Raw genomic sequence first — 20,958 nt, 5'->3', positions numbered from 1 at the left:
ACGTGCGCAGCTTATCGCGCATGCGCAATTGCGCAGTAACACACACAAACAGCTCCTGGGGCCAGCTCTAGGATGGAGCTGAATGTTGCCTCGGTAGTGAAGTAATTCATCATTAAACTAGCAGTATAACTATCCAGGAAAGACGGTGCGTTTTCACTGATCTTAAAAAAGCTGATTAGTTGATTGTTTTAAAGGTATGGTTGCAATATGGCCTACATTTCTTTCACTATGGACTCAGTGGTATGCAAACCTGCCGTGTTAAGTTTATTAAATGTTACTAAAACGCCATTGGAATATTATTTGCTTTCTGTATATTCACCTAAAATCTGTAGATACTTTTTTTTGTAGATATACTGAGTGGGAAAGTGAAAAAAATGCATTGTTTATCAGTCATGTTACAAGTGTTTTGTGCTACTTTAATACATTGACCTATGGGAAGCAACGCGCCGACATTTATAGCCAATCATAGACAGGATAGCGTTGCATGCCAACGGATGAGCCAATCAGCGAGCTTGAAAGCGATGACGCAAACAAGGCAGGAAGAGTCCTTTCAGTCTAGCGCGCGAACAGTTGAAAATTTTTATCCCTTTTCCGAGGATCAGGCGGGAGATGGTTTTTTACGCCTAACTTCGCTGGAACGACAAAAAAAATTCCTCTGGCTTTTACGTTATCTTTTCTTTTGAGTTGTAACCTATTTGTCTTTGCTGGATTTGTGTTTTTGCTTTTTTTTTTTGATGAGTTTTTGATGAGCTCCAGTGGACAAAAGATGAGCCTGCTTGTGTCTGAGCGGGTAACCAGTGCTGGATGTTTGCTAGCTCTCTCAAGCTGTAAAACCTGCTTCACGCAGAGAATTATATATTTTATAACCATTACTGTTAGTGGAAATTGATTTAAAAAACTTACAATCGACTCAAATATCAAATAAGGTTCATTAAAAAGTCGTAGCTAGCCCTGGCTAGCACACAACTCAAAGCGGCTAAGTTGTCTAAGGCATCATAACTAATGTATATTTTAGCTAGGAGTGTGTACTAGCTAACTAGTTATCTTGACTTTTTAACTACATTATCAAATATTGACTATAAATTAGATATCTAGACATGGCTAGCTTGTTGAGAGTCATAGCTAGAAGGTTACTAAGCTCAGAAATTCAGTTTGGCCTTTTCTAACATATTGGGAAGCAATCTAAACAAATCATATATTTATTTATTAAAGAAAAGGAAAAAATAGGATGGTAGATAAGTAACCTAGTCCTGACTTGTGAATCAGGGTCATTCCACACTCATTTTCTTGGTTAAGTTGATGTGTAATCCTTCTTTAGTGATCTATGGTGGTTGATCATCAAGTATGCATTATGTATTATTCATGAACTGTGCATTTATTTACTCCAACTGGAGCTGAGTTTAGTCTGTTGTGTGTGTGTGTGTGTGTGTGTGTGTGTGTGTGAGACAGGTGGAGCCGACTGACACAAGTGTTTTCTGTCCACAGCCTGTTGATCTCCCTGCTGAGGTCCCCAAGGCAGAGAGTGATTCAGACAGCGGAGTGGGTTCACCCATGGAGGAGGCTGGGACTGACACCACAACTGCTGCCGTTCACGCTGAAGAAGGTAAAGAAAGACTTGTTGAAGACCTGAACGCATGAGTAGCTAATGTTAACACTCGTTGGCCTTGTTCGGATTGGATTAGTTTATCAGTTTATGCAGTTTTTAACAAGTCTCATCATAGACAAAGCTCTTACATCTGACCAGCAATAAAATGACCACAAGAGGAGCGAGTTTTTAGCAGGTTCTATTTTCGACCAACGCATTTATTTAGGAAGTGATTGATATCTGGGGAGGGTCACTGATAAGCGTGCTATGAGGCGGCAAGTAGCAAACGTCTTTTTTTCCCCAATGCAAGGTGACCTCTGCATAGAAAACCACGGGCGTGTATCCGGACGAGGCTAAAACTTATCATTGTTTGGTGAAAAACAGTAGGTAGTTTTGCCTGTAATTTACTCAGAGGAGGACAGAGTTAAAATACACATATAGACATGGTCGATCCGGACAGAAATAAAATCATAGAGTAGCACCTTTAAATAGGAAATGACCCCAAGATCGCATGCAAATTTAATCCTGTCCGGATAGAGCTTTTGATTGAAATTTCTCAGGGACTCGGACATCCTACCAACACAAACCATGCATGGACACAGAATAGTTGAAACAGTTATGCTGTGACATGTTACCAATGTTATGTTACCAACAGGCATTAAAAAGTATTTAAAATGTTAAATTGAATTCTCTGATACCTGCATATACTGTGTTTGCTCATGAAGAACCACAGGGTCTATTATTTTGCATAATCTACTAAATTCAAGTAACATGTATGTATTGGCAAGTTCTGTTTTAAACCATAAGACCTTATCTAAACCTCTAAGCTCAAGATTCAGACGATGACATTGTCGTGAGCCGGAAGCCACGTTCCCGGAAGGTTCTCCAGGACAGCGACAGCGAGAAGGAGGAAGACGTGGATGGAATGGCTGAGGCTCTTGTGCTGTCCGAATCCAGCGGTGAAGGGACGAATGCCAGTGAAGGCGAGCGAACAAAAAAGAGCCGGGAAAAGAAGATATCCCGCATTGCCATGGCCAGTGACGAGAGTGAGCCAGAGGAAGATGAGCTTCGAGGAAAATCTGTGGAAGAGACCAAAAAGAGGGGGAAGTCACAGCGACGCAAAGAGAAGGAAAAGCGCAGAGGTGCTCTGGTGAAACAACTGAAGGAGAAGACGAGGACTCCTGAAGTGAGTTCATTGGAGGTTTTCAGAAAATTACTGTTAATGAATTTAGTCATTGCTGACTGCCATTTACTCTCTCTCTCTCTCTCTCTCTCTCTCTCTCTCTCTGTGTGTGTTCTCAGGAGTCCCCTTTGCCCAAGGCTCTTAATGACAGTGGTTGTCTGCTGGGTGATAATGACCTGTTTGATGCTCAGCTGGAGGAAGACGAGACAGAGGGAGTGATGGAGGAAGAGGAATCCCTGGACGCCATTAGAGCTGCTGTGAAAAAGAAAGCCAAGAACAAGGTGAGAGAAAGGCACGAATCATTAAAGCTACTCGGAGTAGCAGCAGTACACAGAGGTGGAGTAATCACTAGCTCAGACACCTGGGACAAGCAGATTTGTGACTTTTTTTATTATTATTTTTATTTTTCGGTGATGTGCTACATCAAAAACTTTATGGAGCTGATAAATCTTCCCCTCCACAGGTCATATACTCATTCTTTCCCTTAAGCTCTATCCAGCCTGGATTCATTTTTCATGGGGTCCAGGGATAATTTCCTATCTTACAGGTTCTACTCTGTGATTTTTATTTCCATCCGGATCGGCCATGTCAGTGTTTTTCTCTATCCTCCCCTGAGAAAATTACAGGCTTAATTACCTACTGTTTTCTGCCAAACTCAGCAGTTGTCTGGTAGTTTTATTCCTGTCTGGATACATGTCCATGACTTTTTTTATGCAGATGTTGCATCATGTTGGGGGATAAAAGATGTTTGGCTGCTGCTACTTGCTGTATTTAATCTCGTAGCATGCGTATCAGTGACCCTCCCCTAGATGTAAAACACCTCCTGAATCGCAAAACAAAAAATGAATGCTTTAGAAAAGGCACTCAACCATATACTTGGTCTGGATGATAAAACCTTGACTTTCAGGAGGAGAAAGAAAATAAAATAATTTTTTAAAAAAGTGAGATTCCACAGGCTTCATATTCACATACACACAATATTATCAACTTTAATTTCTATAAATTATGACTAGTATCATTGCAGGTTCCTTAGATATCTAATGGCACAAACATCCAGGTTTGTAGAAAATATAACCCACTAGGAACTCGCTCTTCCTGTGGTCACTTTATTAGTGTCCAGATACGTGTCCAGAAAAAAAAAATGTAATAACCTCCACGATAAACTACTCCAATCCAAATAGGACGTTAATCTGTATTAATGCACTTAGCTAGCTATGTGAAATACACATAATCATTACGTTTCTCCTGACTGCAGTCCCATTTACATGACTCTGAAGAGGATGAACAGCAGGAAGGCAAATCCCCACGCAAGGTATGTCATTCGGTTGTGGGTATTTTCCACATATTTAGTTGTTTCTGTTCATTTGTTTAACCACTGCATTGTGTTGGTAGGAGAGGAAAGCAGCGAGGGCGAGTAAGGAGGCAATGAAACAGCTCCACAGTGACAGCCAGAGGCTTGTTAGAGGTTAGTGGAATTTATCGAGGGAGAAATTGTTGAAAATTGCATGCTCATTTTCAGTTCTTCACTCTTTTAATCTTTTCCCGTTCTGGTTTCTCTTTTGCTTGACCAGAATCTACAGTAGGGCTACCATACCATATGCCAGAGCCCAAAGGCATAGACCAATTCTTCAAGAGAAGAGTTCGTCCTGATGGACCTGCTATGGCATTACTGAAGTAGGCACATTCTGCATTATACTTTATGTACACTTACTGTATGTCTAGGAAAGGAAGATTAATAGGTCAATTAAAAGTCACTTTACTTTGTGATATTTGTGCAATGTAAGTAATCTTTCTCAGAAGATGTTTTGTTTTGGTCATTTTTAGGTGTTTTTACAGTCGTACCTTTAGATCCTTTAATTTTCTGTAATTGTTTTTCACCTTCCTCAAGATCTGCCAAATATCAGGCCTGTATTGTAGAAGCATCTTCAGGATCCTCTACTACACAAAATCAGTCTGAAGCACCAGAACAGAACTCTAACCCACAGGCTGATCTGAATGAACCCGATCCAGTCAGCTGTACTCAACAGGACGGTGCTACAAATGAACACGATGCACAAGCTGCTATTGAAACCACTGAGGACCAGTCAGGGGTTGCAAGTGTTGAGCTCCAGATGCCTCCAGAGGTCATGGAGGAAGAGAGTGCTCTTCCTTCTGTGGACATGTCTGGGAGTGCTGAAACTCCTAAAGAGAATCATGAGATGTCACAGGCTCAGCAGACAAAGTCAGGGCAGTCAGAACAGTGTGACTCGTCACTGACTGAGCAAGAAACAGTAGTGCCCAAACCCAAGAAGGATAAGCTGGCCAGATTGCGTGAGCTGGGTTTGGAGCCTCCCCCTGTAGCAAAGCTGTGTGCAGATGATGGAGCTTTTGTCCAGCTGGAGCCGCAGCAGTCTAACCCTGGTGAGAAAGCACGCTGTAAAATGTTAGAAGTTGTGTTAGTAATGTAGCAGTCTATCGCAGTGGGTCTTTGGCAGCTTGAATTTGCCTTTTATTCAGGCTCCCATGGAGGATGATGGTTTATCACGTTTTGTTTGAATGTGTGTTGATCAGGTCTAGAGGCTCTAAAAGAACGCTTTCTGAGGCACGTCCAGCCTGCGCCACGGTCTAAAGGAGAGCGATCGCTTCATGTAAATGTAGTGAGAAAGGAGAGCACTGCCTCTGGACAGGAGGAGCTGCATGCTGAATCCATCACTGTCACAGTCAATGAGGAGGAAGAGGAACCTACACATGCTAAGCCAGGTATACTGTACTGTCTAGAATATATCATTTAGATAATTAGTTGCTGATGTTCTCTGTCTGTTAAAGGAAAATTGCAGTGTTTTTCAACTTTATACCCATTTAACACATCTGTAGAATATGCCACAGTACCACAGGCAAGAATTGCATAATTGCATGGCGTACTAGGAAAAGAGCAGAAAAGCATTTGGCTGCAGACTTATTTACAATGGAAGTCTATGGGGAGCTAATATTTTGTTGCAAAACGAGTATTTTTGTAGATTGCTTTGGAGAAAACTAGATAAGCATGGCTTTGGCAATACAGTTTCTCATATGTCTGATCCTAAGAGCACTGTCCTAAGAGTGGAGTTTTGAATTTGTGTTAAACATGTGTATTTATTTTATATTTTAAATATTGACATAGTGCAACTTCCGTAATGAGTGCCTTTAGAGCAAATTACTTTTCTGTTTCTGTTCTTCAGGGAAGTTGAAATTATTCACTGGAATCACACATACTACAGATGTGGTGGATCAAGATTAAATGAAAAAACATGAAGTGTTCCTTGAATGTTATACTCAGTTTTGGATTATGGTTCTGTTCCCGTGTCTTTCTTCAGGAGAGAAGCTGGTTTTACTGAAGTCTCGTCTGCAGCAGGCTATGGCTATCCGCCGGAAGGAAGAAAGAGATCGTCGAGCTGCCCTTCATCGCCTGGACAATGAAGACTGTGAGGAAGAGGAGGAGGAGGAGGAAGAGGAGATGACGGAGTCTGAGGAGGAAGAGGTACCAGTGTAAAAAATCTTTTCCAACGGGTTATTTTTGTTTAGGATTCACATTACCAGTCTATTTAATTTAGTTGCTCTGTCATCATTCTGTTAATACTTCTGTTCTCTTCTGTTGCTCATTTCCAAACTCTGACTTTAAAGGGAGTTGAAGATTTGTTGGGTGATGGTGAAGATGGAGAGGAAGCTGAACATGAGGAAGAAGAGGCAGAGGAAGCCGAAAGAGGTGATACATCCAAACGAAGTGCTTCTCCTGGTTTTAAAAGTCCGTCTCCCACCCCCTACGCTGACGGCACTCTGATGCTGTTTGCAGGCAGCTCGTGCTCCAGAACAGGGTAAGCGTGTGCTTGTGTATGTCTGATTTTTTTTTTTTGAGAGAAAGAAAATCAGTCTTATTAAAAACCTTAATGTCTTGATTTTATATTTAGGGACGGTGTTAGGCAGTCTGGGCAAGCCAATCATGAAAATGACAGCAAAATGGGTGAGTTTATAGTTTGAGCACGTGAACTATTTTCCTTTGGGCAGAGCACCTCAACCACAAGCTTCTGAGAGTTACAGAGAAACTGATCGAGAGCTGTATAGACATACAGTGATGATTCTTATTATAGAAAAATGGCTCGTGACCCTTTCCCTTCTCTTCTCCCACAGAAGATGAGGATGGCCTTTCCTTGACCAAGGACAACAGCCATAACAGCAGCTTTGAACTGACGAGCTCCACACTCCCATCATATCAGCCAGTGAGCCGCGCCGCAGGCAAAGGTCTTTCAGCAGCCGTGTTCCGCTCGCCCTCGCCCTGCTTCTTCAGACCCAATTTCCTCGGCTCAGCCTCCAAGGTCAGCCCCTTTTAACCAGATAATGGTGTCCTCTTTAATGCTGTTGTGCTTAAAGGTGCTTGAAATCACAATTGCTGCTGTAGGGCTTTTTTGTACTTAGTATCCCTTAGTATCCCTTATGGACAACAGTACAATAGTATATATAGTAAATAGTAAATATTGTGTTCGTCCAATTAAATGCTCTCTTTAGAATATCACCATTGGCACCACTGATGGTAGACCTCAGCTCAAACATGTAAGGATAACTCCAAATACAGACAGCATCTAGTAGTTTAGGATGTCATCCTTGTTGAAGTTGATAGGCATGGGTGAAGATAAATAAAAAAAAAAACCTAGTTATCTCGTTTTTAATTTGTTTGATTTGAGTGTGGTGTATCTCGAACGTTATAGGCTGTTGTGCAACTCAGTCAGTTCACTGGAAATATGCCAACATAGGGAATCAAATCAAGGCTCTCAAGCCATTTGATTCAGACTTTAAATCCTGTTACACTTGTGTTGCTTTTATGGATGCTGGAATTTTTTTTCCCCACAAATGCACTAATTGTTCCTTCTTCTTTCTTGCCATCTTGTCCTGTTCCTCAGAGCTCTGGTAAGCTGTCTGAGCCATCCCTCACCCTCCCTGTGGAGGACTCGCAGGACCTGTATGGTGTTCCCTCTCCTGAAGGTGGGGACTCTCAGGGCCCCTTCTCGCAGGAGGAGGACACACAGTCACAGCTGTTGGATGCAGACGGCTTCTTGAACGTGGGGCCCCGCGGCTGCCAGAGCCGCTCTCACAAACGCCAGCTGCTTTTAGATAACCTGGATGAAAACGCCATGGACGCCAACATGGGTGAATTGCTGGGACTCTGCTCGGGTGGCTTTGGCTCAGCGGAACAGAGTCAACCAGGAGGTGAGGACGAGCTGCTGGGCCTGTGCTCTGGAGCGTTCTCCACCCAGCCTGGAGAAACCGGCAGACCCAAAGAGGAATCTGGAGCCTTGGAGACGGAACGCACAGTGGGGGAGAGTCACGGGAGCTCGGACGCAGACATGGACCAGCTTCTTTCTCTCTGCTCGGGAAAGTTCACAGGCAGTCCTGGTGTGTTTTTCTGTTTCATCAAAGTTTAGTTCCTCTACTAATGTTATTGCAGCAATGATCCCCTTGTTCTGGGTTTTTTTTTTTTAAACACTAAGTTCATCAAATCATTCATTAATGCTTTCTGTGTTCTTTCCTTCAGCTGCTTCTCCAGTGCGACCAGGAGCAAGCCCCGTTCTTGAAGATGAATCTGACAGGTAAAGTGGATTTTATGATCTGCATGTCCACTATTTTAGCAGTGCCCTTTCAATCCATATGGTGCAAGTCAGTGTTTATTTTTTTTTATTAGTAAGAGCAAGGTGGAGCAGGAGGAGGAGGAGGAAGGGGAAGAAGAGGAAGCCAATTGTGAGTTTCGGCTCTTGTCAGATGTAGACAGCAACAGTGAGAAGGTAAGCGAGAATATGCAGTTTTGGTGTCTGTGATGGTAATGCATGTGAATAGTGGTGATCAAAAATCCGAAGACATTTGCATGAGAGCAATGGGCAATACATTTTAATGGAAGATTATTGAAAAACAGCAATCTTTTAACTGATTGGTACTGATGGATTGTACATAATATAGCCAGGGCTTTAAATTAACACAGTAAAAATGTCTGTTTTCACTTGATGTCTTATACAAGATGTGTTTTCTTTTACAGGAGGAGGTTGAGGAAGACTCGGATGTTGATGGAGAGATAGGTGATGAGGTAGAAGATGAAGAGAGGGAGGCAGTATTCAGGCGACATCCAGGCAAAAAGATGTAAGTCGTGTTAAGGCTTGTGAATTCTGTGAAATACATGAAATGGCCCGAGATGAAAATTATAACAAAATGACAATCTGTTAAACCTTTCCACATGTATCTTTAACAAAGTTAATGTCAATCATTTCCTAACTTTCTCTAAACTGTCCTGTTTGGCTTTAGACGCCTGACTGACTTTGTGGACTCTGAGGCCGAGCTGTCGGGCAGTGATGTCGGCAGTGAGGATGAAGATGAAGAGGGAGGTGATGAATACGAAGAAGAGGAGCTACAGGAGCAGCTCCCATCGGACGAGGAACTGATGGACCAAGTCAACAAAATCCATATGTAAGAATAAACATGTCTACAGCTTGCATCTCTTTAGTACTGGTGATCCAAGACGGTTGATTAACTGGATTTGTTAATTGTGGTTCATGAATCATGTGCAGTTTGTGGTATTTTATACGCATGCTAGGGGCTTTAGAAAATCACAGTGCTGCTGTAACATGGATTTGCCACTAGGAAGCAGTCATTGTTTAAAAAAAACTCTAAATGTGTGATTTGTGGTATCCTCATCATAGTGTAATATTCTTTGGGTTTGTAATTGTCCTTTTCTAGTTTTTCTAGTCTTTTGAGCTGTGTCTGTGTTTATAGGAAGCATGTCCTAGATGACGATAAGCGCAGATTGCGCTTGTGTCAGGAGCGTTACCTAGCTGATGGAGATCTGCACTCAGACGGACCTGGTCGAGAGCGCCGCTTCCGCTGGAAGAATATTGGTAAGTTTAGAGAGTGTGTGTGTGTGTGTGTGTGTGTGTGTGTATGATTATTAACACCTCTTCACACTGAATACAATGCAACTGGTTGTGATTCACACATGATGCATCAGCTGCTCAGCTATTGTGTGATATGATAGCTGCCTGCCTTGTGCATAAAAGTCTCATTGGTTTAGTTTGCATCCGGAAAAGGCAGAAAGCAAGAATAGTTAATTTAAAAAAAAAAAAAAAAAAAGACAAATTACAGTATGGCAGTGTCTGCTTAGAAAAGTGCATTTTCGTATTGAGCTTGAAAGTGTCAGTTATGTGGCTTGAGAGTCATGACTTGACTCCAAAGGTGAAACAGGAAGTTGAGGAAATGTGTTGAAGGGCAACAGCCAATAGCATCTCCCACTGAACAGACCCAACAGTGGCTTAGCAACACCTGTAGTTTGTTTACAGATGTGTTTTAGAGAGCATTTGATTGGACGCAATCTGGAAAAGTCACCAAAATCTTTGCACTGGAAATGATAAACAGTAAAATTTAAAGAAGAATAACACATTTTTCAATATATACTGGTTTATTTATGTCCAGAATGCCCTTATTAAAAAAAGGCTCTGAAAGAGGATTCTTGCTTCAGTGGACACTTAAAGTGAGACTGTTTCCTGAAGGTGCTGTTGCCTGATTTGTTTTATAAAATATCCATTTCACCTGTCTCCTAGATGATGGCTTTGAGCTCGGGGTTGGTGCTGAGGGGGTAGAGGAGGAGGAGGAGGAAGATGTGGATCAGCATGAGCTGCAGAGGCACAAGGAAAGGCTCGAGAGAGAGCAGTGGATGCGAGAACAGGTGTGTGTATGAACCTGGCTGATTTACAGGAGCATCAAGATGCAGTTCAGAGCTGAGATATTTACTGCATCATGATCTCATGGACATTTTAACTGCTCTGTGTTCTATATGTACAATTATTTTGATAATAATTTTTCTCTAAGTATGTAGAAAAGGTTATTTGACAACAGTGTTCTCTTCTTCTCTTAGTCTGAAACATCGAAGAGAGGAGAAGAAGTGGAAGAGGAGGACAAGATCGGAGAGGAGGACAGTCAGTTTATGAAGCTGGCTAAGAAACTAACCGCTAAGGCACTCCAGAAGAAAGGTGAATGTTGCAACAAATTGTTTGTGGGTGTGTATCTGGCTCTGATGTATGCTAAGCAAGACTGAACCTTTTTCTGTTTACAGAGACTTCTTCAGCACTCCTGCAAGAGAAGCCAGTCTCTAACGCCAGCCTTTTTCAGAAGCCCTGTAAGCCTTTGGTAAGTATTGAATGAGAGAGAATTCTTTTCAATGTGGCTAATTTTCCTAATATTAATTTCTATTAATGTGCTATTTTTGATGTAATACAGATAGATAGATCTTATCGGTAAATGCTAATCCGATACAAGCTTTGTTTTGGCAGCATAAAAAAGAAAAAAAATTGTGGCCCATGATGCTTCACTAACATGCCATTGGATCGTTAAATGGCTCACAATAGCAGGACATTCACTAAATTTATTGCAACATAATCGTTTTTATCTTATTCATATAGATCAGTCTTTGTTTTTGGTGCAAAAAGGGAATCTCAACAATCTGTTATGAAGTAATGACTAAATGATATTCTATTTAATCATGTATGTCTTAGCCAGTTGTTCCAGATCTTAATGTGTGTTTGGCCTTCAGGTGAAGAGAGGATCTTTGCTCAGTCAGCCACGGGCACTGCTGCAGAAACTCGCCAACATTTCAGACGGCAACCCTCTAGCGCCGCGTAACTCTCGAGGATTCCTCTTCCAGACTTTGTCTCCAGAAAAGGAGCCACCTACATCTACCAGCCCAAAGAAACAGGTAATTTATGATGAAGCTTTTCTTAAGAGAGTCTGAAACCATTCAAAACACAGATGTTACACACGGTACATTATTATAGTGGTGTAAATGGGAATGATTTTGTGTACAGGTCTGAATTTGCACCACTAGAGGGCACCAGAGTGTTTTGCGGCCAGTGTTCGCAAACTGAGCGGGCTAGTAATTTGTTATACAACAGACTGCGCTGTTTGAATATTCATACACAGTGGCACCTCAGCTTTGAGACAACAGAAATGCTTGTATTAACTTGCCTAGCTTTTTTTGCAGATATCATGTTGGGTAGATAAGAAGTTAGTTTTACTAATAATATGAATAAAGCAAGTATAAAGATAGATGTCATTTTCATTGGCATATTTATTAGTTTTGCATTTTTATTACATGTTCAGTTGAATGCAAAATAAATGAAACATTTTTAGACAATAATCTGGCATATTTCAGTGGAATTGTACTGGAATCTTTAAATGGATTTTTTCCTTTTTTCAATTTTTAGAGGTGTAAGTGTACCTCTTGTGATATGTGCAAAAACGAAACACCTTTCATTTCAGGAAAACCTGTAGGTTCTAAAATTTTATATCGTACATGTCAAAATTGCACTGTGTGCCACAGGAAATAATATATACGTACATTATCTTTATAGCTGTTATGCATTTTCAAAAAGATTAAAGATGACATTTGAAACTGGTTTTATTTAAAATACAAAATGATAGTATATCATGTTAATATTGCAAGCCATGATAGAAAATGAAATTTTCATGATGTATTTAAACAAGTCTGGCTTTGGTCACATTTAATGAGCTAAATTTTTTTTAGATTAATATAACAACAGAGCACTTTTGGTTTAAAAAAAAAAAAACAGCCTGATCATTAATGAGACTGTACTATATATTGAGTTTTCACTCATTAAAATGCTATAGTAACATTTTAGATAAGTTTAATGTTTGAAAAAATTATTGATTTTATTCTTTTGTGAAGGACTTTTTAATGTTGTTGTGTCTCATTCATATTTTTCCTGACTGTTTCAGTTTAAGAAAAGAGCTCAGACAGACCCTTTGGCGCCTGTTGCAAAGCGACCATGTCGAGAAAACTCAGTCAAATCCGTTGGACCTCCAAGAAGTATTTTCAGTTATTTTGAGAACTGAAGCTGTTTCAAAGCGTTGTGATGTCTCAGGCCTCCAGCGAGCCAATTTCTTAGCTTTGGCTAAATGTCTTGCTGACTCAGTTCTCTTAAATTTGGCAACTTACTTGATATGGTGTGGGATTTGTGATCCAACTTGTGCATTTAGTTGTTTTAAATGTTTTATCATGTAAATATTGTGATTTGTAATTCTGTATTTTTTATTTGTAAAATTATATATTAAAAGTTTATTTTAAATGTGCTTCTGAAATTTATGATTGGTAAACTAAATAGCATTACTGTAATCATAGATATAGAACACCTAGATGACACATTAACCGCCGTTGCTAACATTTTGACATTTTAACACTGCCTCATTAGGAGGAGCGAGATTTTCTTCTAAGTCAGTGTAAGTCTATGGAGAGATGTGGCGCTATCTTGGTATTTAAAAAAAAAAAAAAAAAAACTGGCTCTAGTGCAGGTTAAATGTATAAATGTAAACATGCATGCAATACTGATGATTTGATTCTGAGTTTAAATGCTGGAAATTGGGTGGAGTGTAGGATAAATGTAGATTAGGTTTGCTATAAATGATTATAAACTAAGGCCAGTCATGAGAAAGCCCTTCAATATTTGTTAAATCTACCACACACCATATATACTATAACTACATATATATAATAGCTATAACTGTAATAATAGTTTAATAGTAATAAATCAGATGAGAGAAAAGTTTTATACAAAATAGCCTACATTAGTTACATCATGATAAACATATCATACCTGACTAACAAATTAATGAACTGCAAATTGTAAAACTATTCTTACTGAGCTTTACATGCACCAAGAAGTATTAAAGAACTCTTCAGTTAAGAGTTTAGGACAAGCTAAAGATAAAGTAACTCCTACATAAAATCCTTCATTTTAATAAAATAAAAAGGGCAACATTTCAGAGCTTTCTTTTCTGAAGTATGATTCCTTGGTCTCTTGCTTTGAGGTGTCAGTGAGTCTTGTATCCAAATTGTCAACACCATCTTAAGAGGGCAGTGCTACTGGTGTGTCTGTTTTAGCCCAATATGGCATCTAGGTTCCTATATGTATGACTTATAATTGGAACTATATCGGACTAATTAGGTCCTGGTTTCTCAAAAACACAATGTAGTGTAAAGATCATTGTTAGTGCTTGTAATTTTACTGTTCTGCTGTGAAGCTCTTGGGACCTGGAGCTTAAAACACAGGCTCTGATTTGAAACCAGGTTAACTTCTCTAGCCCAGTGAAACCCCATCTTCTCTCAAGTCGATTTTTCACCCTTTGCTTATTGTGACCCAGCAGGAGAGAAGCTATGGGATTACACTTGACACCAAGCTTCCAGTCCCTCAGGCTCGAGATGCTCTTCTAATGACCTGTACAGTTTGAGGCACGGCTGTGTTATTAGAAGTCTAAGCAAATGGTTGGTTAAATAAGGAGCAGGCTTTGCTGTAGACTATTAATGATCCCTTTTATCTCAACCTAATTAATTGGGTGCTGCTAATCACGTGGTCCTGGCAGGGGGACTCTCTTTAGCGAGGACCGAACGATACTGGAATTCAGAAGGGTGATAAAGTAAAAAATCACTATATGGTGTGTTCGAAAGGCCTCGGACCACGATGAGCCGTCAGAACAGCCTCGGCGATCTACACATCTCTGGAGGGAGATGAACATCATTCTTCCAGAAGATATTTCCTCAATTTTTTGATAATGGTGGTGGAGAGTGCTCTCTAACAGATCACTCTTGAAAATCTCCCATAAGTGTTCAGTTCAGTGTTCAGTATGATTTTCATTTTCATCCTCATCAAACCATTCAGTGAGTCGTCATGCCCTGTGGATGAGGACATTGTCGTCCTGGAAGAGACCACTCCCACCAGGATGGGTTTCATAATGGGATAAAAAGTGATCAGTCAAAATTACTTTGCACTGATTTGCAGTGAACCTTCATTCTCTAGGGACAAGGAGACTCAAACCGTGGCAGAAAAATACCATAAAGCATAGCAGAGCCAAGTTTTTCCTTTAATTTGTCACCTTCCTGTAGATCTGTTAATAGCTAATAGAATGGTGAATCCTTTGCGGACCTTATATTTTGACCGTAATTTTCTTGAGAATGTAACATCTGTGAGCTGGAATATGGTATCTATAATAGAAATGCATCCCGCAAGTTTTCCACGAGGAGTACAGAAAGCGTTGTCATAGCTGATCACCAGGTTTGAGCTTTACTGCCAACAAAAGCTCTGCAGCCGAGAGTGTTTGGCCAACTGGTTGAATGTGCAGTAACCATCACTGACAGCAGCACCGTGGGGTCCTGTGAACTCTGTGACATACAGCTGAACTGATACTACTGGATCATTAGCTACTGCAGACTGCTAACTACCAAACCAGCATTTTTATACACTGCCAACAGCATTTTCTTTCCCAGCCTGAGGTTTTATAATGATTCTAAATCTAATGGTCGTCGTGCATAATAATCTTAGTGCCTTGGGTGTGTTTTTAACTGGTGAAGCACAAGCTGTGCTTAAAAGTAATTCATCTTCTGGTCATTTTTTTCCCAGTCTCCACTCCTCCCTTGCTTGTTTGGTTGATGGAGATGATCCTGCATGTGATGGGGCCGTAGGGCTGCTTCTCCATTTGATGTATTTTTCATGTGTTAAGGCTACTGTTGAGATTAGGGTTTGGCGGAGACGGCCTGGAGGTGCTGCGCTTGAATGGGGATGTTGTTGGAGCTTGTCATGGGACAGGGAGGCGATGTGCTTACTGAGTCTGTGTGATGTGCAAACAACAAAACACGTCACACATCCAAAAGACACCATGACAAAGCCCTGATGATCTGCTGTCGTTCTCAACAGCAACAGAACGACTCCAGGAGGGTAGCCTGACACTGAAGCAGCCTTAAAGGACTGGTTTAGAGAACAATCAAATTTACATACACGTTCATGTTGTTGAACAGTTTAGCTTTCTGAAATTTGCATTGTGCAAAGTTATCAGGCTAACGAAGCTAACATTCAGGATTATGGCCACCAAATAGCATCATGTAAACAAACTGCAAAATTCACTTATCACAGGCATTAATAACATTAACAACATGACATAAATAATATAATTTGTATGCAATTTCATAAAATAGCAGAATAGGCATTTATATTTTATTTTATTTTATTTTATTTATTTATTTATTTATTTTTTACAATATTTTAACTCCCAAAATTTATAAATCAAGTTACGTTTCTTGGTTTAAAATGGCTGCCACTACTATTTTCAGCTACGTAATGTACTTCTGTTCATTCCTTTCAATAACAGTATGTCATACGGCAGCAGAAACTACACAGACCACAAGCTTGTCTGAGATGATTAAGAAACCAATGAAGTCTTACGCAAGAATGTGATGATAAAGTAACATGATTTCATAATGTGGACAGAAGCTTCCGTTTCCTGTTAGCACACATTAGCTTTGTGTCTCCAGTGCAAAAAAAAAAAAAAAAAAAAAACAAAAAATTTAAAATGCAAAATTTGCAGTATGTTTAAAAAGCAGTATGTTCATGCATCCTTTTCTTCTTCCTGGCAAACTTTCAATGAGTGTCCTGGTTGTGCTTAATTGTATTTTTACTGTGTAATGATTTTACACGTGTGTAACGTCTTGGAGACTGAAAGTAATCAAAAATAGATTTTTAAGGATGCAAACAAATTATCAATTATAATTTATAATTTACATATGTCTCCTTAAATCCTCATAGCTCTTGCATCACTGGTTTGATCCTGAGCTCAGGTTACTGTCTGTGTGGAGTCTCTGTTCATGTTCTCCCCACATCCACATGGGTTTCCTCCCACAAACATGCTAGTAGGTGGATTGGTATCCCTTCCAGGGTGTTCTTCCTTGTGCCCAGTGTTTCTATGATGGGCTCTGGATCCACTGTAACCCTGACCAAGACAAAATGGTTACTCAGGATTAATAAATAAATGCTTGAGAATTTTCTAATGTTACATTAGTAGCATTTACCAGCAGATAACCACCTGACGGTCTGATGGACCAGCTCAGCCTATGATTCAGCAACTGATAGCTTGTTAAACTAAGGTGTATATACAGTAGTGTGCAAATGTCTTAGGCACATGCAAAAAAATGCTGTAGAGCAAAGATGCCTTCAAATAATGAAATTAAATGTTTGTAAATTAAATGTAAAAAATATACTATAAATAGCAGTAAACAGTAATAAATAAAACAAAGTCAATATTTGGTGTGACAATCCTTCGCTTTAAAAAAATAGTAGTCTCAGGTAGTGTGTGCAGTTTTATAAGGAAATGAGCTGTAAGTGTTACTGAGCATCGTGCAGAAGCAGCCACAGTTCTTCTGGAGACTTTGACTGTCACACTTGCTTGTTATTTTTGCAGCGAAACCCAGCAGCCTTCATTATGTTTTTTTTGTTTGAAAAGTGTCTCTTATGTAATCTGCTGCTTTCTTTACTGACACACAAACATTTTTCTGTAACATTTAATTTTGTGCTGGAAAACTAATGTTTGGAATCTAAAATGTTTTTGTACTGAATCAATAATGTAGAAGTCATGAAATAAAAATCTATAACAAAGTTTGTACTAAAAAAAACAGGGTGCCTAAGCCTTTTGCACAGTACTGTGTATATATATATATATATATATATATATATATATATATATATATATATATATATATATGTACTTGCTAGAGAAAAGATGAGTCAATTCTATTAAATGATTCCAATAAGTGTAGAGTTATCTGTATAGCCCTTATGGCCAAAAGTATGTGGACACCTGACCATGACCCCCGCATGTGGGCCTTCCCCACACTCTTGCCACAAAGTTGGAGGCTCATGACTGTCTAGAATGTCTTTGTATGCTGTAGCATTACAATTTCCCTTCACTGGAACTAAGAGGCCCAAACCTGTTCCAGCATGACAATGCGCTTGTGCACAAAGCGAGCTCCATGAAGACATGGTTTGCCGAGATTGGAATGGAAGAACTCGAGTGTCCTGCACAGACCCCTGACCTCAACCTCACTGAACACCTTTGGGATGAACTGGAACACCGACTGCACCCCAGACCTCCTCACCCAACATCACCTCACTATGCCTGATCTCACTAATGCTCTTGTAGCTGAATGAACACAAATCCCCACAGCCATGTTTGAAAATCTAGTGGAAAGACTTCGCACAAGAGTGGAGGTTATTGGGAGGTTATGGGATGTTCAACAAGCTCAGGTCAGGTGTGGACATTCTCTTGGCCATATAGTGTATGTTGTTAGCTAACAGGCAGCACTTGTACTGTCTGGCTAATGCTGTTTGGTTTTTTTTTTCCCAATGTACAGTTAGGTCGCTGCTGCCCACTTTAGGAAATGAGTCATGCTAGAATAAAGCGTTTTGTCCCCTGAGCCGGAAAAGCACGCTGAAAAGAGAGAGAGAGAGAGAGAGAGGGAGAGGGAGGAAGAGGAGACAGCTCAGACTAACGTTGCTGGAAAGGAGAGGCTAGAGGAGGGCAAAACGCTTATAACAGACGGTAAGACAACACCGACTATTCATCGATTCACAGCCACTGAGGCACAGGAGAAACAGAGCAGAGAGTAGTGCAGTGATTAGCTGAATTAGTGGATGTTCCTGCTGAAGGACCAGAGCTCTGATATGGGGTGAGACTAAACACGGCGCTCTTACGTAACTGGACAGCGCAGTAAATCCCAAATAACGCTGTTTTTTTTTAACCTTATGAGTGGCTATACTATAGACAATGCTATATATATTCACAGACATATATATTAGCCGTTTGAGCTGCGTCAGGGTAAACAGCATGCTCGACTAGCTTCCTCGACGCTCTTTCATTTGGCTAGTCGCTGTAATAACACTAAAATGTGCTAAATTTACTCTAATTAACGCGTTTATAAGTTATATGCTAAGGATAGTGGGCTGTCATGTTTTCTAATCCGTACTTAATTTGTATGTGGATGGCGTAGCTTGCCTAGGGGGACATGATGGTTCAGTGGTTAGCGCGCTCGCCTCTCATGTCCAGGGTCGCAGGCTCGATTCCTACCTGTTCCCAGTGAGCTTAGGGTTTTCCCTAGGCTCTCTGGTTTCCTCCCCAAAGATATGCATTGTAGGCTGTAGGAGTCTGTAAATTGTATTTATGTGTGTATGATCATGCCCTGCAATGGGTTGGTCCCTGACCCTGTGCACAATACACAGGAAATGGTTGGATACTGCCCGGGATCATTAGGATTTGTACCTGATGCTCTTCAGGATGACAAACTATACCCTAAAGTTATTCCTGCTGCTCTTGGACATTTGAATATTCTCTGAAATTGAGAACTCTCAATGTGGATTTGTAAGGTTAATGTTTTTTCCCCAAGGTCTAATAATTGTTATAGCAATATCAGTTCTTGTCAAGCTGGAAATACACCTGATTTTTATGTATTTATTTATTTTTTTGTCATCTCACTAAATTCTGGATTTTTCTCCTTTCTTAAAGAGCAACTCAATCTCAGACAAACATGCTGAAACAAGATCGAGCTGTGAACGCTGCTTTTGGAGGTCAGTCTGGAAGTACAAACTCGACCCTGCGTATTCTCGGCAACATCCAGAGAACGTGTGAGAAGGATGGGAACTTCAACTTCCTGGGTCAAGATGAACATGGAATGACTGGAGACGAGAATCGCAACCAAATGCGTCCTCGAGCTCTGGGGCTGTCAAACCGTTATCCACCACCTTCTGTTAACCACTATGTGCCTGGACCCCTCTCTCCACTGTCTCGCCTTCCCTGCTGGAGCCCCCTGGAACCTCTTCCTGAGATTGACAGTGGAGAAGATACTGGAGGGAGGGTGCCTCCTGATGGAGCAGAAGAAGGCAAAATAGATGAGGAGATGAGGAGAATGAGTGACGATGAGAAGGAGCAAGAGCCAGAAGACCTTATGAAAGGTAAAGCGCAGGAGCAGGTGGAGGAAGAAGAAGAGGAAGTGTTAGACTGGGATGAGAGCGATGAAGACTTTGAGTTCAGTTACAGGTCAGAAAGCTCTTCGCCTCTCACCACTGAGAGCGGAGATGCGACTGGCGGAGACTCCCTCAACTTTGCATGGGACCGTATCTGTGTGGGAGGTTCGAACTCAGAAAATGGTGATGCAACCACAAACCTGGAGGGAAAACAAAACCGCGAAGAGGACAAGAAAGCTGAGAGTCACCGTAAGAGCCTTGGAGATTCCAGCCTAGCTGAAGAAGCGTCCTCAGATTCAGAGAGTGATCCCTGCTCTGAGCTGCCGGGACTCATGGAGGCGGTGTGGACCCTGGAAGACCGGGAGCGGTTCAAAGCCCAAGAGATGGAAAAGCACCATGTGCAGTTGACCATGTACCGTAGGCTCGCCCTGATCCGCTGGGTGCGCACCCTGCAGGAACGTGTTCAAGAACAGCAGAACCGACTCCAGTCCAGCTTCGATATCATCCTCACTCACAGGAAAGAGCTGCTCCGCATGGGTTCAGCTGCAGCTGCCGTTAGCCAGTAACAGCATTAGAGAGAGAAAAAGAGCGGGGAGAAGAGGGTCCTGAGGCACCCCAAGCAGAAACAAATGACTAAGTACAGTGACAGAGAAGACTCTTTTAAACCAAATAATATCCTGCATCCCTCAACTGTCCGTCCACTGTTGTTCATGTCTGTGGTTCAGATTCTGTCTATGTCTTTGCTATTTATTATACATTGCACTTGAAGATTAATCAGTGCAGTGCTTTGCATGCCTGGCCAAATGTTTCTTAATTAATACGCTCACCAAAACCAGTAGGAAATCCAGTAGGAAGTCTAAGCATCATCAAAATATATATTATGAAATATTTAAAGAAAAAATATATAAGGAAAAGTTTATAGATATTTATCTTTAGAATTTATGAGAGTTCATCAGGTTTGCCTTTTGTGTGTGAATGAATGAATGAATAAACATTGAACACTTTTATATTTGGTCGGTGTCCTTTCATGAATACGACTGTAGATATCAAGATTAATGAATTAAACCAGTTCACTATGATAAAAATAAGTAGAAATAAATAAGTACATTTTACCAGACAATTAAAAACACTTTCTGATTTAAGATTCTATGACTTCAGGGTCACAGCAAGATATCACAAGATGTCACAACACTTTCTAAATTGTCTAAGCTTTCTTTCCATTAATAAAACAAACATCTATACAGATTCTGAAATCTTCAAGGTGTTGACAATCTACATATGAAGGAAAGCTATTTACATCGTATTCTCAAGAAGCATGGCGTACCCTTTTGTCAAGACTGACTGAAAGC

The 20,958-nt window shown here is 40.6% G+C and overlaps 2 protein-coding genes across 7 annotated transcripts; both read left to right on the top strand.

Annotated features, from left to right (window-relative positions):
- The first annotated feature begins 22 nt into the window (after positions 1 to 22).
- Positions 23 to 12,902, top strand: LOC113536267 (claspin). 5 transcript variants are annotated; one of them, XM_034298856.2, is made up of 24 exons: positions 23 to 145; positions 1,450 to 1,603; positions 2,413 to 2,771; positions 2,888 to 3,049; positions 4,024 to 4,080; positions 4,161 to 4,233; positions 4,340 to 4,442; positions 4,657 to 5,168; positions 5,319 to 5,507; positions 6,101 to 6,264; positions 6,408 to 6,598; positions 6,692 to 6,744; positions 6,912 to 7,096; positions 7,679 to 8,171; positions 8,311 to 8,365; positions 8,458 to 8,557; positions 8,806 to 8,906; positions 9,069 to 9,230; positions 9,537 to 9,658; positions 10,358 to 10,482; positions 10,672 to 10,786; positions 10,870 to 10,943; positions 11,347 to 11,508; positions 12,549 to 12,902. In XM_034298856.2, the coding sequence occupies exons 2-24, from the start codon at positions 1,552 to 1,554 to the stop codon at positions 12,663 to 12,665; spliced, it is 3,726 nt and encodes a 1,241-aa protein (XP_034154747.1). In that variant the 5' UTR covers positions 23 to 145; positions 1,450 to 1,551; the 3' UTR covers positions 12,666 to 12,902. The 5 variants fall into 5 exon arrangements, with proteins under 5 accessions (XP_034154747.1, XP_026785917.2, XP_026785918.2 ...); XM_026930116.3 differs by having other exon boundaries at positions 25 to 145; positions 1,486 to 1,603; XM_026930117.3 differs by having other exon boundaries at positions 47 to 194; positions 1,486 to 1,603.
- Positions 12,903 to 17,976: 5,074 nt separating this feature from the next.
- LOC113535933 (UPF0500 protein C1orf216 homolog) lies at positions 17,977 to 20,616 on the top strand. Of its 2 annotated transcripts, none has more exons than XM_026929520.3 (2): positions 17,977 to 18,191; positions 19,152 to 20,616. In XM_026929520.3, the coding sequence occupies exon 2, from the start codon at positions 19,174 to 19,176 to the stop codon at positions 20,173 to 20,175; it is 1,002 nt and encodes a 333-aa protein (XP_026785321.3). In that variant the 5' UTR covers positions 17,977 to 18,191; positions 19,152 to 19,173; the 3' UTR covers positions 20,176 to 20,616. The 2 variants fall into 2 exon arrangements, with proteins under 2 accessions (XP_026785321.3, XP_026785320.3); XM_026929519.3 differs by having other exon boundaries at positions 18,183 to 18,318.
- Positions 20,617 to 20,958: the final 342 nt, after the last annotated feature.

The sequence above is a fragment of the Pangasianodon hypophthalmus genome, chromosome 23, assembly GCF_027358585.1.
Source record: "Pangasianodon hypophthalmus isolate fPanHyp1 chromosome 23, fPanHyp1.pri, whole genome shotgun sequence".
Classification (NCBI taxonomy): Eukaryota; Metazoa; Chordata; class Actinopteri; order Siluriformes; family Pangasiidae; genus Pangasianodon; species Pangasianodon hypophthalmus.
This window is presented reverse-complemented; position numbering and strand designations above follow the sequence as displayed.

Bases quoted from the DNA above. Each gene is read 5' to 3' on its own strand.
- LOC113536267 (XM_026930114.3), top strand. From the start codon at position 746: ATGAGCTCCAGTGGACAAAAGATGAGCCTGCTTGTGTCTGAGCGG. The intron at 2,772-2,887 runs GTGAGTTCATTG...GTGTGTTCTCAG, and splicing joins AGAAGACGAGGACTCCTGAA to GAGTCCCCTTTGCCCAAGGC. The intron at 10,787-10,869 runs GTGAATGTTGCA...TTCTGTTTACAG, and splicing joins TAAGGCACTCCAGAAGAAAG to AGACTTCTTCAGCACTCCTG.
- LOC113535933 (XM_026929519.3), top strand. From the start codon at position 18,284: ATGTTCCTGCTGAAGGACCAGAGCTCTGATATGGG. The intron at 18,319-19,151 runs GTGAGACTAAAC...CCTTTCTTAAAG, and splicing joins GACCAGAGCTCTGATATGGG to AGCAACTCAATCTCAGACAA.